The sequence below is a fragment of the Opisthocomus hoazin genome, chromosome 10 (genome assembly GCF_030867145.1).
Source record: "Opisthocomus hoazin isolate bOpiHoa1 chromosome 10, bOpiHoa1.hap1, whole genome shotgun sequence".
NCBI classification, from domain to species: Eukaryota; Metazoa; Chordata; class Aves; order Opisthocomiformes; family Opisthocomidae; genus Opisthocomus; species Opisthocomus hoazin.
This window is the reverse complement of record NC_134423.1, coordinates 31,665,025-31,684,685: the sequence shown is the minus strand read 5'-3', so window position 1 is coordinate 31,684,685 and position 19,661 is coordinate 31,665,025. Positions and strand designations below refer to the sequence as shown.

Here is a 19,661-nt window from a genome sequence, read left to right as displayed (position 1 = left end):
CCTCCTGCACCAGCCCACGCGTTCCTTCAGCTGGCACCTTGGTTTTCCTTCCATTTGCCACTTCGGAGCTTCCGAAACCAGTCAGCAGCAGCGCCTGCTCGAGACACCACCATAACAACGCTCTGCCTCCTGCTTGCCCAGGGCGGTTACAACCGAGCCTGCTCTGAACGTTCAGACTGCTGCAGAGGACAGCGTCAGCGTGAGCCGTTACTGCCGCTGCACGGCTCTCTGCGCCAGCCGCCGGCCTCGGAGACCTCTGGAAAAGATGGTGTTTCCTTAAAATACAAGCCTTTTCGTGGATCTTCGTGGATCCTGGGGTGCATCAAGAAGAGTGTGGTCAGCAGGACGAGGGAGGTTCTCCTGCCCCTCTGCTCTGCCCTGGTGAGGCCTCATCTGGAGTCCTGTGTCCAGTTCTGGGCTCCCCAGTTCAAGAAAGATGAAGAGCTACTGGAGAGAGTCCAGCGGAGGGTTATGAGGATGAGGAGGGGACTGGATCATCTGTCCTATGAGGAGAGGCTGAGGGAGCTGGGCTTGTTCAGCCTGGAGAAGAGAAGGCTGAGAGGGGACCTTAGAAATGCCTCTAAATATCTGCAGGTGGGGGTCAGGAGGACGGGGCCAGACTCTTTCCAGTGGTGCCCAGCGACAGGACAAGGGGCAACGGGTACAAACTGAAGCAGAAGAAGCTCCAGCTGAAGCCGAGGAAGAACTTCTTCCCTCTGAAGGTGCCGGAGCCCTGGCCCAGGCTGCCCAGGGAGGCTGTGGAGTCTCCTTCTCTGGAGATATTCCAGACCCACCTGGACAAGGTCCTGTGCAGCCTGCTGTAGGTGACCCTGCTTCGGCAGGAGGGTTGGACTAGATGACCCACAGAGGTCCCTTGCAACCCCTACTATTCTGTGATTCTGTGACCATCTGAAAAATAAATTTGTTTATACCAGCAACGAACAGGCACTCATCTTGGTCACTCCCTTAAAAAAAAAAAATTAAAAATACCCTAGTTTTTTAAACTGCTTAGTAACAAAAACTGTTTCTTACGCTGGAAAAAGCTTAAAGCTTCAATATCTTTTAACGAGGCAGGCAGTCACTCAAAACGTAACCAGCTGCCCTCAGCAGCTATCTGCAGACACGAAGATAAGCTTGGCCAAGGTGTATCTCGGGATCCAAGCAGGTTTAAATTTCAGAAGCATCCCAAAAGGTCCACTCATTCACAGCTCTTCGCACAAGACGCCGTCAAGACGCTGCAATGCTTACCTTCGTTTCCATAACTTCCCATACCCCTAAGCAAGAACAAGGTTTGTAAGAGTCATTGAATAAAAGTATTTATTTTAACATATTTGCAGAGCCATACATAGAAAGTTCTCACCATATCCGTGAGCAAATTACCCTTTTACCCCATATCTACAGATGTAAAACATTTAATTGTTTACTTGCACTACAAAATAAAGTAGGTCTGATGTCAAGTCACCACCACTCATCATCTCGATATTCTTGCTTCGTTACTATGAAGGTCTGAGCATTGAAATTGTTTTCACAAGCTAATTTGCATATTAAATAATCAAAGGTATTCTTCCAAGAAGAAATCCATATTGCCAAGCTGTTGTTAGTTATAATAAAATATGAAATGGCATAGAAACACTCTTAAAGTGCGTTACTGCATCTAAATAAAATAGCAGCATTTAAGCCTCTTCACAACAGAGGACCTGATGAGGAAGGGACAGTGACCAGAACAGAAGTACTTTGCACTATAAAAAGAAAAAGCTGAAAAAAAAGAAAAAAGCAAGGCAAAAGCCTTGTGTCATCAGTCTATAAAGATACAGCTTAACAACAAGGGCTTCATACATACAAGACGAAGGCGTTCTCCGGAAGTCCAGAGGACACAAGGACAGAACCCCCCTACACCTACAGAAAATCTACACCCCCCCACACACACTTCTTTGGGATCGAAAACAGCATCTCCCAGGTAACCGCTGCCTTGCACAGGCAGCTACAAAGGTACAAGCCTGGCGCGATAACGAAGCAGTTCAAGTTTATCACTGGCAGTGGATGTTACATCAGCCTGATAAAATCAAGGATTCCAGCACAGCAGTACATGAAGTTCATGGCTTTCTTCGCCTAAAAAAAAGAAAAGAAAAAAGCCACAGGCAACTGTCAGATTTCACAGAGCGTTTTCCCTAACAGAAGTCAAAAGCCTCTTTACCTGTTCTGCTATATGCATGTTTCTCATATGTCCTATGCTAAGAAACACTACAAGTAACACAAGAAAACTAAAGAGCTCATTTATCAAGAAACAGTTGGATTTTGCTCTTTTTTAAGCCACCATGAGCTTAAACCAAAGTTTTATTCTAATTAATAAGTTTAAAAAAATACAAGCTCCGACTCAACGCACGGGCAAACTAGCAGATTTACTACAATATTACAAGGCTGTAGCAAGGCTGCAAGTAGCAGCAGCCACCTTGAGCAGGTCCCAGTTTCTATTAAAAGATGTAATAAAGTGTATGGAAGGCACATATTTGTCACCTTATCTGAAAGAGGGGTTACTGATTTGAGATACTCTCCTAAATACCCTTCCACCAAGTTCTGAACGGTTTGGATTCCAAACACATTCAGTTTAGTTGATGTGGGCTTCACAGAAGCCTCTTTACCTCTCCAGCCCTCTCTCCTGCCTGCAAACGTCTTTCAGAACTGCAAGTTGTCCTCCCCTGAGCTGAACAGGTGACTTCCACAGCAGTGCCAGCACCTGTCTGCCAGAGGCCAAACCTGGACATCGGATCCCGTTCTGCAGCACCTAGCGTAACAGAACTCTTATCTGAAGCACACCTTTTATCGGTGTTTTGTTAGACGTGGGGGCTCAGGTGGTGGGTGCTAGCCTCAAACTGCGGGATCATTTGGACTTTTTGCTAGAAATTGGGACTTCTGATTTGGCAAGCTTGCGTTTACGTGTGCAACCACCACCGATCCCACCACGTTACAGAATGATGAGACAGCCCTGAAGAGCTCAGACTGTTGTCTATGCGCTCGAAACAGAGGAGAGTTTCTTCTAGCATGACTAGAGCCCATGTGTCCTTAGTAGGCACCCTGACAACTACACACAGGTAGCAGCTGGACTATTAGCTCTGTTCAAGTGCACCATTAGGGATATCCTTCGGTCGCCTCAGCTCCCTACGCCATATTGATATTGTAACCCTGTTTAATTTAAATTTATCTCAAGATACAAAAATGAGTATTCTTTACATCACCAGCCTCTGATCAAGGCCAGGGGCACAGGAGAGGGACACAGCTTAGTACTTGGTTACTGCCGCCCCTAACCCTATTCCACTCTGGGCCTGCCAGGCATCCTACAGTTCCCAGCTTTTTACAGTCAACAGAGCATGAGATCAGACTTCACATTCTGCTCGCTGCACTGAATGCCAGTGTTCCACCCAGAACAATTCTGCTCAGAGCCTCCTGCAGATCTATCCTGTCACCAGTTCCCAACACTGAATAAGCCTGTTTATCTTACAGCACTGAAGGGGTACGCGCCCCAGACTTGAAGCGGGAAGGGCAGCAAGGTCGGGGTGGGGGGAAGTTCTGTCTCTTTAGAGGTTCTCAGGAAAGAGAATGCAATAGCCCAGCTACAAAGGAGAACCGCACTTACTTGGGCGGAGCGTGATGTTCATACCCAGGTCCAAGAGTTGATCCTGCCTTCATCTCCACTGCCACGGAACACTGAGAAAAACAGAAAAAAAGTCAGCCTCTATCGCTAACCGCCCAACCAGCTAATCAGCATTACCCCAAATTCTCATTCACATCAAGCATGAGACGTGCCCCCTCCTTCTGTTTTAGCTTACTCTAGTTTCTACGTCAGTCCATTCAGAGTCTGCAGCATCCTCGGGTGAGTCAGGATCAGAAAGTGATGATCTTCGCTTTCGACTGAAAGAGGAGTACATGGGGAAAAAAAGTGACAAGCGTCATGTATTTTGGCAGTTTCCCATACACAAGAGAATACATTTTATACTTTCTAAATAAATACTATGCCCTCAGCAGCAGACCAGCCTTAAAAAGCAGCTACAGTGTCTGTAAGCCTCTTCAAATCACTTTCATGTGATTTCAAGTTAGATGCAACAATGTTTTGTTCAATCATTTGGACCCGAATCAGCTACTATTGGAGTTACTCATCACCCAACAGCAACACAGAACCTAAAATTAAGACAGCTCACCCAGTCGGAGATTCTTGCTTCAGAGTTTCAATCTCTGTGAACTGCACAGCCTGTCCACCTCCCCTGGTCTTGAAAACATCGCCCTGGGAACAAAAAGCAGTTAACAAGGTACAGTCACTAGGTCAGTATGATGGCTACAGTGACAGTTCTCACACAAAAACTGAAGTGCTTACAAATGTCATTTCTGCGTGGGTTAGTACCCAGCAAGCATACGTGCACAAATACTCCCTCCCCCACTATGTATCTTCTCTTACTATACACAGGACAATAAAGCGTGAACACCATCGACCCTGATGATCACGCAAGGTACTTGTAGAGCAGACACTACTGTGACGAAGATTTCTGTGTGATAATGATGACCAAGTAATACCACAGAAATCACGTCGTAGGCTTAGCTTCAACAGTTCCATTCCACAGCACGAATGGGTATGTTGTCAGCCAGGCAAGACTTTGCTTTGAAAACATCGCTGGAACCTAGCAGGTTACCTTACAGGAGTGAGAGCGCTTTTAAAACTCAAAATGAAAAAGAAAAAAGGCAATACTGGAAGGCCAGTAACTGTAGGAAAAAAATCAACCAACAGCTTCTTGCTACAAATTACAAAGAGCTCTCAGTTTGCCTTCGGTGAGTACAGCCAGTGTTTTGGGACACAGACACCGCAAGCATTCGAAGCCTGGGCTGTCTCACTAATTTGTTTGTCAGTTGACTACTAGAAATTATGTCCTGGAGCGTTCGAGCATCCGTCGCTGCAGCAAGCTTACTCATACCGCTAGTGGAAATCAAATAACATCACTCCAACAAGACTGACTCCACAAGATCAGCTGCAGCCACAAGCCTAAGAAACTTTCACTACAAATGGGATTATTGCATTTTACTAGAGGGAAAACAAAAATTACTTTCAAGAAAAATGGTGACTGAAATAAACAAGCTTGAAATGGTTTATATGAAGTAATGACAAAGTTCAAGGAAAGTATTTTCAGAGTCTAAAAGCTCCCTTGAATCCAACCGCAGAAAACTTGCGGATCAAATCTCTCAGCAGACGGAGCCAGACGCACCCTTTCGCAGCCAGTACGCCTGCAGCACACAGGCATCGCCAGAAATAGCTTCTGGCAGGCTTTATCACAAGTTTACGACGAAGGCTTTACCTTAATTAGCTTTGTTTCAATCTCCCCATCAGAGGCTAGCTCCTGGTGTGTCAGCATGTACTTGTCACACTTAGCTAGCGCCTTTTCGCTGGCAGCCGCCACCGTGATGGCATGAGGGACATGCGGCTGCATGACTGTTTCGGTGGGCAGATTGGAAGGTGGCTTATGATCCACCCATCTCTCCCCAGCTGAGCGCGACCGTCTGTGTCGGAGGCGAACCAGAGGTGCATTCTGATCAGAGCGGAAGAGAATCAGAAGAAATCAGCACACAGTAAATCTCTCGGAGGGTATCATTAGTAGAAGAGAACTTTGCAGGTCTGGTTAAGATGCGTTTGTATCGAGATCAAAGCTTCGTTCCTAGAGTGCTTTCAGAGTGCACCCTGAAAGGCACCATTACCAAGAGCTTGGCATAAAATTACTAACGATTATTTCCGTGCCAATTCCTATTTCTTGCAAATTTTAGCTAAGCGTTATCCAATTTATTGCATTCCACACCTAGGAAAGTTTCCTCAAATCCAATTTATTGCATTCCACACCTAGGAAAGTTCCCTCAAGGAGGACATCTTTCTGTTTAGTAACGCTCCTCCCAAGTTTCCAATTCAAAACTGATTGCTGTGAACATATTAACCAACCAGAAAAGAGAATTTTATATCTCCATGGATGCATTCATGGATCTAAATGTATTTTTGAAGTAGCAAAGCAAGCAGACTGAGTATGGATTTCCAACATCTCTAAAGGATGCAGGATCTCATAACTCATAACACTTCCAAGTAGAGCAGAGCAGAGGAAGTATCCCCTGTGCTAGTGCTATTGCTTCTGAACTCAGCTGTTGGAAATCCACAAGAAATGATTGAAGTTTATATATTTTTATTTTATGAACATCAACATTCCTGTCAGTTGCTCAGGAAAATCAAACCATTCTGGAAACTTGTTTAAAAACCTGTGCCCCTTCAAGATCTTTGAATGGGCTTCTGAAAGAGTATTTGTAGACTCCCTCTGTTCCATTTACTCACTAAATTTGAGAGACCTCTAAATCATGGTGAGGTCACATCACCCAAACCTATGAATGCAAATGCCATCCACTATATTTTCAGGTGATGAGCATCAATTAGGATTTCTTTGACCCAAAGACATGAGATTGGCTGTACCCTTTGCAGACAAACCTCTTACAAGTCTAAAGCAGCTCTTAAATAGATATAGGGAAAAGTGGCTTTCAGCAAAAATCTTCCATTAAAATAAAAAAAAATAATTTCAATACTTCTAGTGGGCAAGTACTTATTTTTGTTGATGGTTTTTTTGAAACAACTCTGCTGAGGTGCCTTAGAAGCTCTGTTCTAAGCACACAGCATACTACTGCTGATCACATTTTACTATGGCAGAGACCACATCCCTTCCTCTGCTGATGGTAGCTCGTGTATCAGTTCACTGGAATAGCTTAAAAACATGTCCCTGGCTTCACAGCGCCACAAAGTGACAGAAATTTTGAGAATGCTCTCAAAAGTGAACCATACCACGATAAACTTTCCTCCTCTCAAGGTCTCTCAAGAGGCTGGGGTTGTACAATTCTCTTCGATTTACCTGAGCCACTGCGACAGTGCTAGAAGGTGACAGACACCACCGATACAAACATTTGCACGCAGCAGTTTAATGAAAAAAACAAAGCCTCCCACCTGTAAGCAAAGCCCCCAGTTTTAACGCAGATGTGAAAATTAGGGAAGACTATTCTAAGAGTTAAAGTCAACGGCCAGACAAGCGAGATGTTTGTCCGAGCACTACTTCCAGTAGACATCTGCAGACATGGCTCGTAAGACCACCTTTTAAGCTGCCCAGACAGACTACAGTAAATTGCAGGCTGCAAGATAGATCTGAGGAGACAGACACAAGTTAAAACACAAGGACATTCATAGCTAGGAAAAGAACCTAGCTTGTTCAGAGTTCCTCACAAGTGCTATCTATGCGCCAGCAAGAAATACACGCACTGCTTTTAAGGAGTTTCTAAACACCAAGTGAAGAAGTCAAAAGAGAAGTAGGGAGACTCAATTTGGAAACAGTACTGCCCTACGAGAAATACATTTAGGGGAAAACTCCAATCCATGTTAGGTGTGCTCAATGTAAGAGAGCAGCTGTAAGGAGCTTTCGAGCCAGACTAAGCAACACTACATGTAGCTTTCGAGAGGAGCAGCACTAACCCTGCAGCATTGATCCTCTTCTACTTCTAGCTCATCTCTACTCCTGGGAACCTCAGTGACTCCAGTCCAGCACATCCCTCGCCTTCTGTCTGAGGTGTTATAGTCTCTACTTTGTTCTGGTTCTTGTTGTCTACTCCTTGCATTAGAAGTGCCACTGGTATGCTTGTGCGCAGGGGTTTTCTGCTCCCATTCCATAACACAGGATGCCACAGAAATGCTGCTATAAGAATTAGAACGTCTGTGCACCTGTGGGTTTCTCTCGAGCTGCTGGCTGTTAGGAACCTGAGTAATAAAGTTACAGGAAGGCTAGAGAGAACAGGAAAGAAGTTAATGAACATACAGGACTATCAACTTATAAGGCAAGAAAATAATGAATACTGACAATGTGCAGAGTGCCAATTCAGCTATTCAGGCTTATGGTTTTGGACAGGTATTGTGTTGCAGTGAGGCATTAAGAATCAGGTATTCTTGCAAGACTAGTAGCATTAGAAGGTAGGAACATGAATAAAGAGCACTGATAAATACAACAGGAGACAAAGAATTCAAAGCAAGTTTAAGTTATCCAAATTCTGTGCTTGGGAACTATTTTCTAGCACTGAAGGGAAGTGCCCCGCACTTCAGTTCATTCTTACAAAAACCCTTTTCCCTATATCAAGAAGTGTTTTGAAGGCAACTTACAGGTACTGGTGGTGGAGACACAGATCTCTGAACAGGCTTCTCCCGGTCTCTCTCCCGCGAAGGCCTCTCTGGCTTTTCATTTTTTGGTTCAGTAACAATGGCCTTCAGTTGCTTCAGTTTTTCATCTTTGACCCAGAGTTTGTTCTGCATCTCCAGCTGCTTTGCAGCTACACGACGCTCCTACAAAGACAAGCGAGGAAAAGCATGAAGTACCTTACACGAACACACAAGTAATTGTGCTGAAAATTTGAAGGGAACTACATAGTCCACATCAAACAAAGTTCTTCCCTGCTGAGATATAAGCTACTGGAAATAATGACATATCAGACTAAAGAAAGACTTAATAAAACAGTACCAGGTTTAATGCCATCATCGTTTTGCTTCCTAAATCATGACAAACAGGAACGTGTCTAGCTATAGTTCTGTCAGTGGTCCTGTAGCAGTAAGTAGTCCTGCAGTGTAAATTAATCCTAAGGATTTTCTTTCTTTATTGCTTGTCAAGTGCACCTCTAAGCAAGAGTTTACAGGAGGATAAAGGGGAAATGCTGACATTAGGCTTCTACTGACAATGGACAGAACAAAAGAATCAGTCCTCAGAGTGCCACAAACCCCAAAGAACAAGTGCCAGATACTGAAACAAAGTGACACCGTGCTTGAGAGCTGCTCTAACTGCACCAGCTGGCCTCAAGGACTTTATCTTATCATACCATATTTATAAAAGTTCAGTTCAAAGCGTCCGTTCAAGTCCACAATTAAAGCCAAACACATCTCCATTCTTAATGCTACTACTATACAAAAAACCCTCACAAAACCAAGCCGCCCAGCTCCCCCCAGCATTGCTCCATTCTGCATTTCTAATAGATATGGTAGTGCACTTACACACTCCTTCTCCCATTTCATGGTTGTTTCTGCCACCACGCCTTGCAAGCGTGCCTCCATCCTACGCTTGTCAGAAGCCTGCCGTTGCAGTTTCTGGCTCTTGCTTTCTAATTCTTGCTGAAGATTACGCTTGTCTTCTTCATAAATTGTTGCAGTTTTCTCTAAAATATCAATCTGGAGGAAGAGAGGAAGGACTTGGCATGCTTCTTAAAAGTGCAACTGTCTAAACCCCGAATTGCTAGTTATATTTGGCTGTTAACGTGTACTAGCATATATTAGCTGTTGTACAAATATACCCAGATAAATACTCCACATTCCGAAAGGTTTCAGAGATTTCAGAACTTTCTTACAAGTTGCCCATCTTAATGTATTAACAAAAGCCTCATCCCATAAGTAAGGAATAAGGTACAAGTGTTCAGTGAAGTTCCCCACAAAACACTTAATCTTGTTTCCAAAATCCATCTTGCAAGCCACTTCTGGTGTCAAGCAGCTTGACACATGGTACGCAGAGAACGCATTTTGTGCTTAGCTTTAGACAACGAAAAAACTGACCTTATATTCCAAAGTTTTAATTTTCTTCTCCAGTCGTTCTAGCTCCATTTTCTGTCCTGCTATTGTTTTCTCTTTTTCAGATAGTTTTCCTCGAATATAGTTTTCCTTGGACACAACGCTGGAGTCAAATTCTTGAAGCATTGTTTTAAATGCAAGCACTGCAAGAAAATCAGTGTATTTTACCTTCTCACCGTATCTCCAGAATATCAAATGCAGTTCTACCTTTCTCCTACCAATTTAATGCTACCAGTTATATCACTACCTAAAAAAAGGTCTTTCAAATGATCAACCCAGACAAGATACTTATTTCGTGTTGGTACAGAAGAGATCCCTTGAGTGGTAATAAGGGTGCCAAAAAAATCTAGCTCCACACTGATGTTTAAATTCTTACCGTTTTTGGCAAACTCCTCTGACAACATTTGTCGTAGTTTATGGCGTTTTTCCAGGACTTCAATAAGCTTTGGAAGTGTTTGATCATCATTAACATCCAATAGCTCACACGAAGGCAGTGGAGGAAAGTTCTGCAAAAACATTTCTGAAACAGATTGCTCTTCTGTTTCTGTAAGATTTAAAGCCAAGAAAGTCTGTCAGCAAGCTACAGAACAGAAAAATTCCTTTCGACAATGCACAGCCACAGATCGTTCATTGCACCAGTATCACGAAGCAGACAGAACTTAGAATAATTAATGAGAACTATGAGTCTTCAGCAGAGATGACAGTTTTGAGAAAAGATTAAATGCGACATCCTCGATTCATTACTCTACAATAGCTCCAGGCAACTCTTGATTTCTAAAGTAGGCCCTAAACATACAAAAACATCAAAGTATCACCTCAGCAGAGCTTCCTTTCAGGAGCTGCAATAATGGGACCATGAATTCAACTGATAGCCCATAACAAAGAATTATTTTGAGACTTACACAGTACCTGGTTTATACTACAAGTAGCACCACAGTATGAACCTATTGCAGGGAAGGCTCACAACTAACAGTTAAGCGAAGTTCCTTTTGCACTTTCAAGGCTCAAATAATTTGTTTTAAAACAGCTTTCAACTCCTAACACAAAAAACCCACTGTGCTGTAATCACCTAGCACTGGAGCATTTACCTCCATTGATCGGGCCACCCCGCATCTCCAGTTTCCGTGCGAGCTCCTCTCTGAAGGCCTGATTCCTAAAGCGCCGTCCCGGCGTTAAGCCACAGAGCGGTCTGTCCACAGGTCTTGCAACTTCAACTTCCTGGGTCATTTCCGCAAAGCGCATGACTTGCTGCAAAAGAACAAAAGTAAGCTTAAAAAAAACTACCAGCAGCAGCCCGATGTAAGTTCGAAAGTGATATCTGAGGCCAATTAAGGTATTAGAAGAGACATAATCAAGCTATAATCTCCAGTAGCTCCCAACTAGATAGCTTGTGATTCTGAAGCGGAGCATCCAGAAGCCTTCCCAGTGGCACCTCACAGAATCACAGAATAGTAGGGGTTGGAAGGGACCTCTGTGGGTCATCTAGTCCAACCCTCCTGCCCAAGCAGGGTCACCTACAGCAGGCTGCACAGGACCTTGTCCAGGCGGGTCTTGAATATCTCCAGAGAAGGAGACTCCACAACCTCCCTTGGCAGCCTGTTCCTCACAACCTCAGTGCCCAAGGAACCACGAAACCAACTGTGCAGACAGCCAAGGTTTTCACAAGTGCTGTCACAGTAGGGATTAAGGACCTAAACATGGCTATTTGGACTTCCGTAAATGAGAGAAACCTTTCCCATTTTACAAGCAAGTAGCAGTCATAATTTTTAAGAGGAAAAATATGACTTGGAGAGCATATTTGCCCTACAATATTATATTTGATTACCTGAAGTGCCCAAGCAACAAAAATTATCATTCCCCTCATCTACTAAACAAGTACAAGAATTCAGTGATAAACACTGAGTAGGACGGAATGAGCCAAGATCTGCAAGGAAGTTACCAAGCTTTCCTCGTAGTCCTCAGCTTTGGGATTAACGCACACAATCATACGCACTTTTCCTTCACCATCAAAATAGTTCTTGAAGAGATGAGTCAGTTTGGAATCTCTGTACGGAACCATCTTAAAACAAAGTACATGAAAGATGTAGTAAGCTTTCATTACACCAGATCTTCAATCAAATCAAAAGATGATTAGATAACGGGTTGCATACCTTATTTGTTCCATACATTTGGTTTTCCCGTAGAACTTCAATACACGTTCTTAATGTCATTAGTGACTGATTAATATTACCTTAATACAAGACAAGAGAAAAAACTCTGTAAGCAGCCATTTGACTCACGTTCCCAAATTATTTAGCAGTTTACTTAACAACAAATTGCCTGGACGCAAGTTATATTTGTTACAGACAACTGCTCTAACTGAAGTATCAGAGTAAGTGCTACTAAAAACTTCCGGTTTCCAAACTGGAGGATTTAAGGTCATGGAGTCAGACAACTGAACATGGTAACAAAACATTTCTTCCTATGGTGTCTTGACTGAGACAAGACTCGTATGAGCATCTGTTACCGCATAAAATTACCAGGCTGTCTCAAGGTGGTACATACCTGCTTCTCGCAGCCTGTTCCCTTCAGCTTTTGTTCTGTTAGTTCTTTCACTTCCAGCCAGATCAACTAAAGACAGCTGGCTTAAAGTGATCTGTTCTTTCTGCTGTTACAGAAAAACTCCGTTAGGCCAACAGTTAGGTCCATATTCCTTCCAACAGCGCCAGGGAAATGCCCCCTCCCGCCCCAAACCTAAACCAGCATGCAAATGTAAAAAGAGTACGTGTTGCGTCTTTATTTAAAGTCTGAGGATTCTTTTTTTATAGCCCTTAATGCAAGAAGCTGTGCACCACTAGCTTTTTCTGTAAGTTTAGCAGATCCCTTCTATCTTGTGGCCCAAGACAGAGATAACGGCTGCGCTCATTCAAATCCTCCAAGTTTTAGATTCTTGACAGTTTTTGCTCAAAAGAAGCAGAGGTAAAAACCAAAGGAATACACGGTAACTGTCTTGGCAGGCCATGCTGCAAGGTTCACCACCTTTTTTAACCTACACACGTGCCCACGCGTGCACAGCTCTGCCTTAACAGCCTGCCCCAGGACTCACCTGCAGCACGTTATCTCCATCTGCATCCAGGGGTGCCTGAGCCAACTTTATCATAAAAACACTGTGAGAGCGACTAGATTCTCGATTCAGCTGAGTGTTTGCAATGCGCCTCTTCTTTTGACCTGTTGAGAAGAAAAACCACCCCTCCAAAGAGCTGTTCCATTTAACAGGCTTGCCACCTGGCAAAGCCAACTCTGTTTTCAGCATGATCGTGTAAAGGATTACACATCTGTACTGAACTTAAGAAGTTATATTCTAAGATTTACCTCTCCAAAACACTTCAAAAGCTTCTTCTGTAGATTTCACCTCTACTTCTGTGCATCCTGTGACATACATGTTGTGATTCTGGTCCTCACGAAGCATTTTGGATTGTGGAGGTCTTAAGGACAGGGAGGGAATCAAACAGAAAAAAAAGCACACTAAAATTGAGTGGCGTTTTCTGTACAACAATGCACTGTCATGCAAATTTTCTTTTGTTTAAGTACAAAATTCAGACTGAATACGTCAATTATCCATACAGTAGATGGAAGAGGAAGTAGCAAGTACACGGACACACATTCAGTCAAGATTAGTTACACTTCAGCTACTGCTTTAATTTAGAAGCTATGCTTAACTGCAGTTCTTACTGGAAATCATGGTTTTGGATAGCAGCTATTGCTTTTCTACATGCATGCAGAAGCAAGGTGGCTTCAACAGCATTCTATATTCGCTAGTAAAGCAAGAAGAGATAGGGAGTCAGTCCAAGTTTGTTTTCTGCTTCTACTAAAAAAGAAATTTCGCTTTTCAGTATTCAGAATAATACGCTTATGCACATACATAAAGTCACCATTTCGCACAGGGGTGTTGCAATTGTTCCACCTACCAAAAAAACAGGGTTAAAAAATATTAAGTCATTCAGCTTGTGTCTAAAATCTTTTTATATATAACACACTGTAGCTTGCATAAATAGAAATCATCCAAGATTCTTCATAGGCTGAATTTGGACATAGGCATAATACTAAATTGGTAATTTTATTCTTCTTTAAAAAGCATTCACAGACATTCAAACTCCTTTCGTTAGTCTCTGTAAATCAGCCAACTCTGTTTAATTAACACATGTACTGATGGATACGTGTAGGGTTTTCTTTAACAGATCTGGAATTTTAAAAATATATTAAAAGTTTAATTTGCAGACTGTTTTTCTGACGGTCTCAAGACTTACCGATTTTAGACTTCAGCCAAGTACACACCTTTCCAAAAAACAGCCAGAATTTCATAAATGAGACAATTTCTGGTTTTATGGAAATTACTGACATCAAGTGAAACAATATACAAACTTGCATTAACTGTAAAGCAGCAAAAAAGTAGTAACTTTCGCCCAACACGCTGTTTCCAGGAGAAACATGTCAGCTATGGAATAGCTTACTCTTCAGGTTGAAGTCACCTGCTAGGAACAGTAGTCTGCAGAGCAGCACGAACAGACTTAGAAGTGGGATACAACACTCTGCCTAACAGATTAAATATTTGCTTATTAATCTCCCACTATAACGAGGAAGGGAGCACTAAGCCCTAGCAGCAACAGAAGAACCATCCGTACTTGGCACACTTAAACACTACTGCCTGGACTCCTTGGCTGTCCCCTTTCTCATGTGATTTTTGAAGCAATTTCCATGATTTGAGCCAGACTCGCCAAGACTACAGCCGCAAAGACATATTGTAGTGCCACAGAAAACATAACGGAAGCAGGAGTAATGGTATTTATAAAACTTACTTTGGTTTTATGGGCTCAAAGGGAGTTTCCTCCAGCAGGTCGTAAATGTAGTTGTTATAGATCTCAATATAGGAGACGAAGACACTGTAGACATTATCTTCATCAACTTCTTCCACTTTGCAGTGATCTTGCACGTTGATCATATCGGCAAATTCTGGGTCTATCTGTCGCCTGGTGAAGACACACAAAGCGATTGCAGTGGAGGGCCCACAGCCAGCTAGCACGACAGACAGTGACTCCACAGTCAAAAAGCAAGCCTACTGACAGACAGCACGACTCAAGTGTGGAAATGCTCACACTAGCAACTAATGACAACACATCCAGTCACGCCGTATTAAAAAAAGTGCTCTGAAAAGTTTAAGTAGATAAACTTTCATCCCACACTGCTGCATTTGGCTGCAATAAGAAATTCTGTGCAAAATTCCTGGATAGTCAGCATTTCCATCCTCCACTCGGCAACCTTGCTACTTCGCAAAATATCCCCAAGTTTAACTTCACAATATTCCTACTCGGCGAAGTCACAGCACTTTACTCATGGGTTAACAGGTACAAAAAAAAATAGACTTCTGTTGCCTGATTTGAAGTCTTCTAATCCAAAGACTTCATTATGCAATTGCTCCGACCACATGAAATATACAAACTTTCCACTAATACTTTTCTTTCATTTTTTCAAGGCAAGGATAAAGAGACCAAGGCAAGTTAAAACCACAATAACAGAATAACATTAACTACATTCCTTCTGCATGTTACAACAGTTACTTACTTGCCAGATGGAGTTTTTGGAACAGGCATGGCATCTCTCTTCTGGCGCTCTAATAAAGCGTCCACTTCACCCTGAACATCCACACCATTCTTGTCATCAAGCTTAAAAACCTGAGCAGTGAGAATGTTTAGACAATATCATGACAAACACTAGAGAACAGAAGGTGTTGGCCAGCAAAACAAATTATCCAATCAAGCTGTCTGGCAACCAGCAAATACCACGCCCCTCACTAACACTTGAGCTGCTGGCTAACACGAAGTAGGTCTGACAGAAAACAGATATTTCCAGGATAACAATATTTCATAAAAGCTCCCAAGAAAAAGACTTCCAGTATTATTTCAGATATATTTAGATACGAAAAATCCAGAGATGTTTGACCACGAGAAAAGCCTCACATCTCCTTTATTATTTTAGATATGGTTTCCTGTGGCTTTTGCATCTTGTGGCTAGATCTCATTCCGTAACTCAGAAAGCTTCCTCTTTTCTTTTTCTACTGTTTTTAAGAGAGTTAATTAAAGAATAAGAAACAATAAGGACAGCCAGACCATACATCTCCATGAAATGTTTGTCCTAGCTACCACACCAGCCTCCTTGGCCCTGCTCTCCAAATTTTAAGGGAGTGGGTTCTTTTTGGCTGGTTTTCTTTTTAGAGTGCTCCGGTCACATGACCGGACAGGGGAGAAACACCGAGCAGAACATTTTCGTGAGTGTTTTTAGGTTGTCACAAGCAACAGCTTGGGAGAATTCTGTGCAAAACTACTCACAAATCGCTTGGCCTGGAACGGTCCTATGCTGTTGAAGATCATATCCAAGCAGCGCGGGAGAAGGCCTCCATCACCAGGAGACCCCGTCATGGTGTGTGTTTTCCCGCTGCCTGTCACGCCGTATGTAAAGAGGAGACCTAGGAGGGACAGGAGAGTTATGGAATTGTGCTTGCCGTCTCAAGATACAGCTCAGTTACAATCACACATGCTGTATGGGTCAAATGTATTTGGAAAAACAACAACTTCTTTTGAACAGTTAACAGTAAACTACTCCAACCCATCAAAAGCCACCATCAACACCAGTGTTTGCATCTCTCATTGACAGCCAGTGCAACTACTACCAACCATACATGTCATCCTCTCTGGGGAGAGCGCATTTGGAAGCCAACACTGAAGGCAGTCACAAGCCCCAGGTGTAGAGGGCTGATTTGTAAGGACTGTTACTGAGGAGCCCGACATACACCAGATACTTCAAGGACCAGCACCATGACATCAAACCTTGCCTAGGAGATCAAGCCCTACAAACTGATTTCTGTAGTTGGTCTTTAGGTGGGTAAAGTCATCCCTTTCTGCAGAACAAAAACTTCTGCGGTTAATGGTGTTACAAAAGGTTTAGACCTTGACACAGCTAACACGCACGGCCTAACAAAAGTAACTAGGTCTAGAGGTAATGAAAGGCAAGAGCTTCCAAGGATGTTGTAGATGGGAGCTACTCTCTTTGCAAACAAGGTATACGTGTTTTTACCTATGCAGGCTAAGAAACCTTGAGACAAATGAAATCACAGCAATACAAGCAACTGCATGGCAATGGCAGACATACAGAAAAGTGGCAGAGAACAAGTACGTGCTTACCATTTTTCCCACGAATGAGATCTTCCACTAGAGGTTTAGCCACTACGTCAAAAAGCTCCTTCTGAACAACAAGGGTGCCAAACACTTCTTTAAACGAATACTGCGTCTGAAAAGAAGATACCCTGTCCTAAACCTTAAGTTCCCCTGTCTGGAAGTTGATTGCTTCAAAACACTCCATTGCTTCACACCTTAGGACTGCTTCCCATCAGCTTACCCAAATGATAAAGATCCTACTTTAGGATTATAGCAGTGTTTGAACAGGGGCAGTTGCTCCAATCGAGCTCTCCTGAGAACAGGACGTACACAACGAAGAGCAACTCTCTCGCTCACGCAGAGCGTAAGTCTGGAGATAGCCAGGGGATCACACAGCCTGACCTCCCGGCAGCTAGAGAATCTCTCAATTTACACCTTCGAGCTCAAATTTCTGTTTGAGCCCCAGCCATCACCCGTGCAAAGACGGAGCAAGGCAACACCCACAACGGCCAGCGCCGAGTTGTTCCAGCATTTAATCATTTTGGTTCAAGTTTGTGTCTTTGTCCAGTCTAGCCTCAGTTTCCAGTCACAGGTTTTCAATATACTCTTTTTTTTTTTAATGAATCTCGTCACTTTTCCATCCACACACCTGCGTATGTAAGTATTCGATTTTTGAGTTTTTGGGCAAAGGTTTCTTTACCAAACTTTTAATTAATCTTTATTTTATTTAAGCCTTTGCAGATCACTTTCTGTACTTCTGTAAGAATTGCCCATACTGAAACTGAAAACAAAGTATCCTACCTCCCACCTTTTTTTTTTCCAACTTAGAAACACCATGCCCGCCCTGGTCTCAGAGTTACAGCACCGTGTTGGGAGCCTGCCGTTAACTGTTTCACTACCAAATCCCACCCAGTGCTACAGCACTCCAGCTCCTCAAGCTGCATGCACGACCTACACCCTCCTTTTCGAGGCAACATTGCTGTTGACCAAGTCACAACATGAACTGCTCTGTGACAGGCTGCCTACTTTTCCTCACTTCACAACATTTCACCCCTTTGTGCATGTACCCTGCAGCTTTCCCCTCAGACACATTCTATAAATGGGGAAACGCTGCTTTCTGACCAACTTAAGTTTGGGATAAACCCATTTAGAATCGTTTTGGTTGGAAAATACCCTCAAGATCATCGAGTCCAACTGTAAACCTAACACTGCCAAATCCACCACTAAACCTTGTCCCTAAGCACCACGTCTACAGGGCTTTTAAATACTTCCAGGGATGGTGACTCCACAGCCTCCCTGGGCAGCCTGTTCCAGTTCACGGTAACCTATCCAGTGCAGAAATTTTTCCCAATATCCAATCTCAACCTCTCCTGGCACAACTTGAGACCATTTCCTCTCATCCTATCAGTTCAGAAGTTCAGAATACAGTTCCAAAAGCAGTCTGTAAAAGAAGCTAAGAAATTCAGTAGAACCAACAGGTCTAAAACTAAAGTTCTAACAGGCCTAAAATTTTGTCACTCTTACATCCCTATAAATATAATATCCCAAACACTTTAACTTATGACTTTAGATTTAACATCAATATAATAGCCCCCAATTTTTAATTAAAAAAGCAGAACAGGAAGGCTTTAAGTTTCTTACCTTACACTTCCACCAGCTTAGCATTTGTGCTAGTTTAAGAAGCCAAACATGACATTTGTGCCCGATTTAGCTTTGAGCTGGTTTCTTTCAATTAGTCCTTCATGAAAAAGTCCTTCAAGCAGCCTAAACCTTTGCCAGCTTTGCTGGTGTCCCTGTTACCCCCTTCCTCCCTCCTGCAGAAGAAGCCTTTTCATACATGCAGAAGCCTTTTCATACATGAAGAATGTATTGGATGGTGAAAGAAATTCGCCTTTCTGCTCTAGTGGTTTTCTGGTTTTGAAAGCCTGCTTCCCCAGCAGTGCAAACCGCTGACCCGCGCACTGCAAAGCCAGGGGAACACATCAAGAGCGGGGAAAAGGACCCCGAGCCCTGTCCCCAGGCAGCTCCTCCAGCCGAGCCCAGCTCCAGGGCGTTACCTCTCGGTACTCCCCGTTGCGGAATATCCGGTACCCTTCGGGCGGGTGGATCTGCACCGTGGTCTCGTTGATCACCTCGATGCAGGACTCCTGATCCAGGCGGCTGAGCGGCCGCACCCTGCAGTACACCTGCGGAAGAGGAGCGGGACCCGGGGCCCGCCGGACCTCATAGGGGTCCCGACGGGTGGCAGCAGGCCGGGACCCCGGGACGCCCCCCCCATCCCGGCCCGGCCCCCCCGGGACCCCCCCCCCCTCCATCCCCGCCCAGCCCTCCGCCGGCCCCCTCACCCCCACGGGGTCCTTCAGGCTGGCGTTCGGCGGCTTCTTCAGCGCCGGCCTCCGCGGCGTCCTGGCTCTACTGGGAGAAGGAGGGCGGCGTGAGGGGCGGCCCCGTCGGGCCGGGCCGGGCCGAAGCAGGCCCCGAGGCTGGGCCGGGCCAGGCCGGGCCGGGCCGGGCCGAACCAGGCCCCGCGGCTGGGCCGGGCCAGGCCGGGCCGGGCCGGGCCGGGCCGAACCAGGCCCCGCGGCTGGGCCGGGCCAGGCCGGGCCGGGTCGGGGGTGAGGGACCGACTTACGCTGCCTTCATGTCGCGACAAGCCGCGGCGACGCGGGTCCGAATATCGCCACCGAGGCGGACGCTGCCGGCCGGGCTCCGCACTGCCTGCAATAGGCCGCTCGCGCGCACGCCGCGATTCAAATCCGACCAATCAGCGAGCGAGCGTCCCCGCGCTGCGCGCGGCCACGCAGCGGCGACGCCGTCCAACCCCG

The 19,661-nt window shown here is 44.5% G+C and overlaps 1 protein-coding gene across 8 annotated transcripts; it reads right to left on the bottom strand.

Moving 5' to 3' along the window:
- Positions 1-1,342: 1,342 nt before the first annotated feature.
- On the bottom strand, positions 1,343-19,562 carry KIF23 (kinesin family member 23). 8 transcript variants are annotated; one of them, XM_075432077.1, is made up of 24 exons: positions 19,469-19,562; positions 19,182-19,251; positions 18,894-19,022; positions 16,864-16,969; positions 16,012-16,148; positions 15,248-15,357; positions 14,485-14,655; positions 13,551-13,592; positions 13,001-13,113; positions 12,735-12,856; positions 12,194-12,296; positions 11,800-11,879; positions 11,589-11,708; positions 10,738-10,897; positions 10,026-10,193; positions 9,635-9,792; positions 9,083-9,256; positions 8,204-8,383; positions 7,526-7,831; positions 5,337-5,567; positions 4,194-4,276; positions 3,825-3,906; positions 3,632-3,702; positions 1,343-2,109 (listed from the first exon to the last, which is right to left on the bottom strand). In XM_075432077.1, exons 1-24 carry the CDS (start codon positions 19,477-19,479, stop codon positions 2,094-2,096), a joined length of 2,943 nt encoding a protein of 980 aa, XP_075288192.1. In that variant the 5' UTR covers positions 19,480-19,562; the 3' UTR covers positions 1,343-2,093. The 8 variants fall into 8 exon arrangements, with proteins under 8 accessions (XP_075288192.1, XP_075288196.1, XP_075288195.1 ...); XM_075432081.1 differs by having other exon boundaries at positions 7,526-7,807; XM_075432080.1 differs by having other exon boundaries at positions 12,194-12,293.
- Positions 19,563-19,661: the final 99 nt, after the last annotated feature.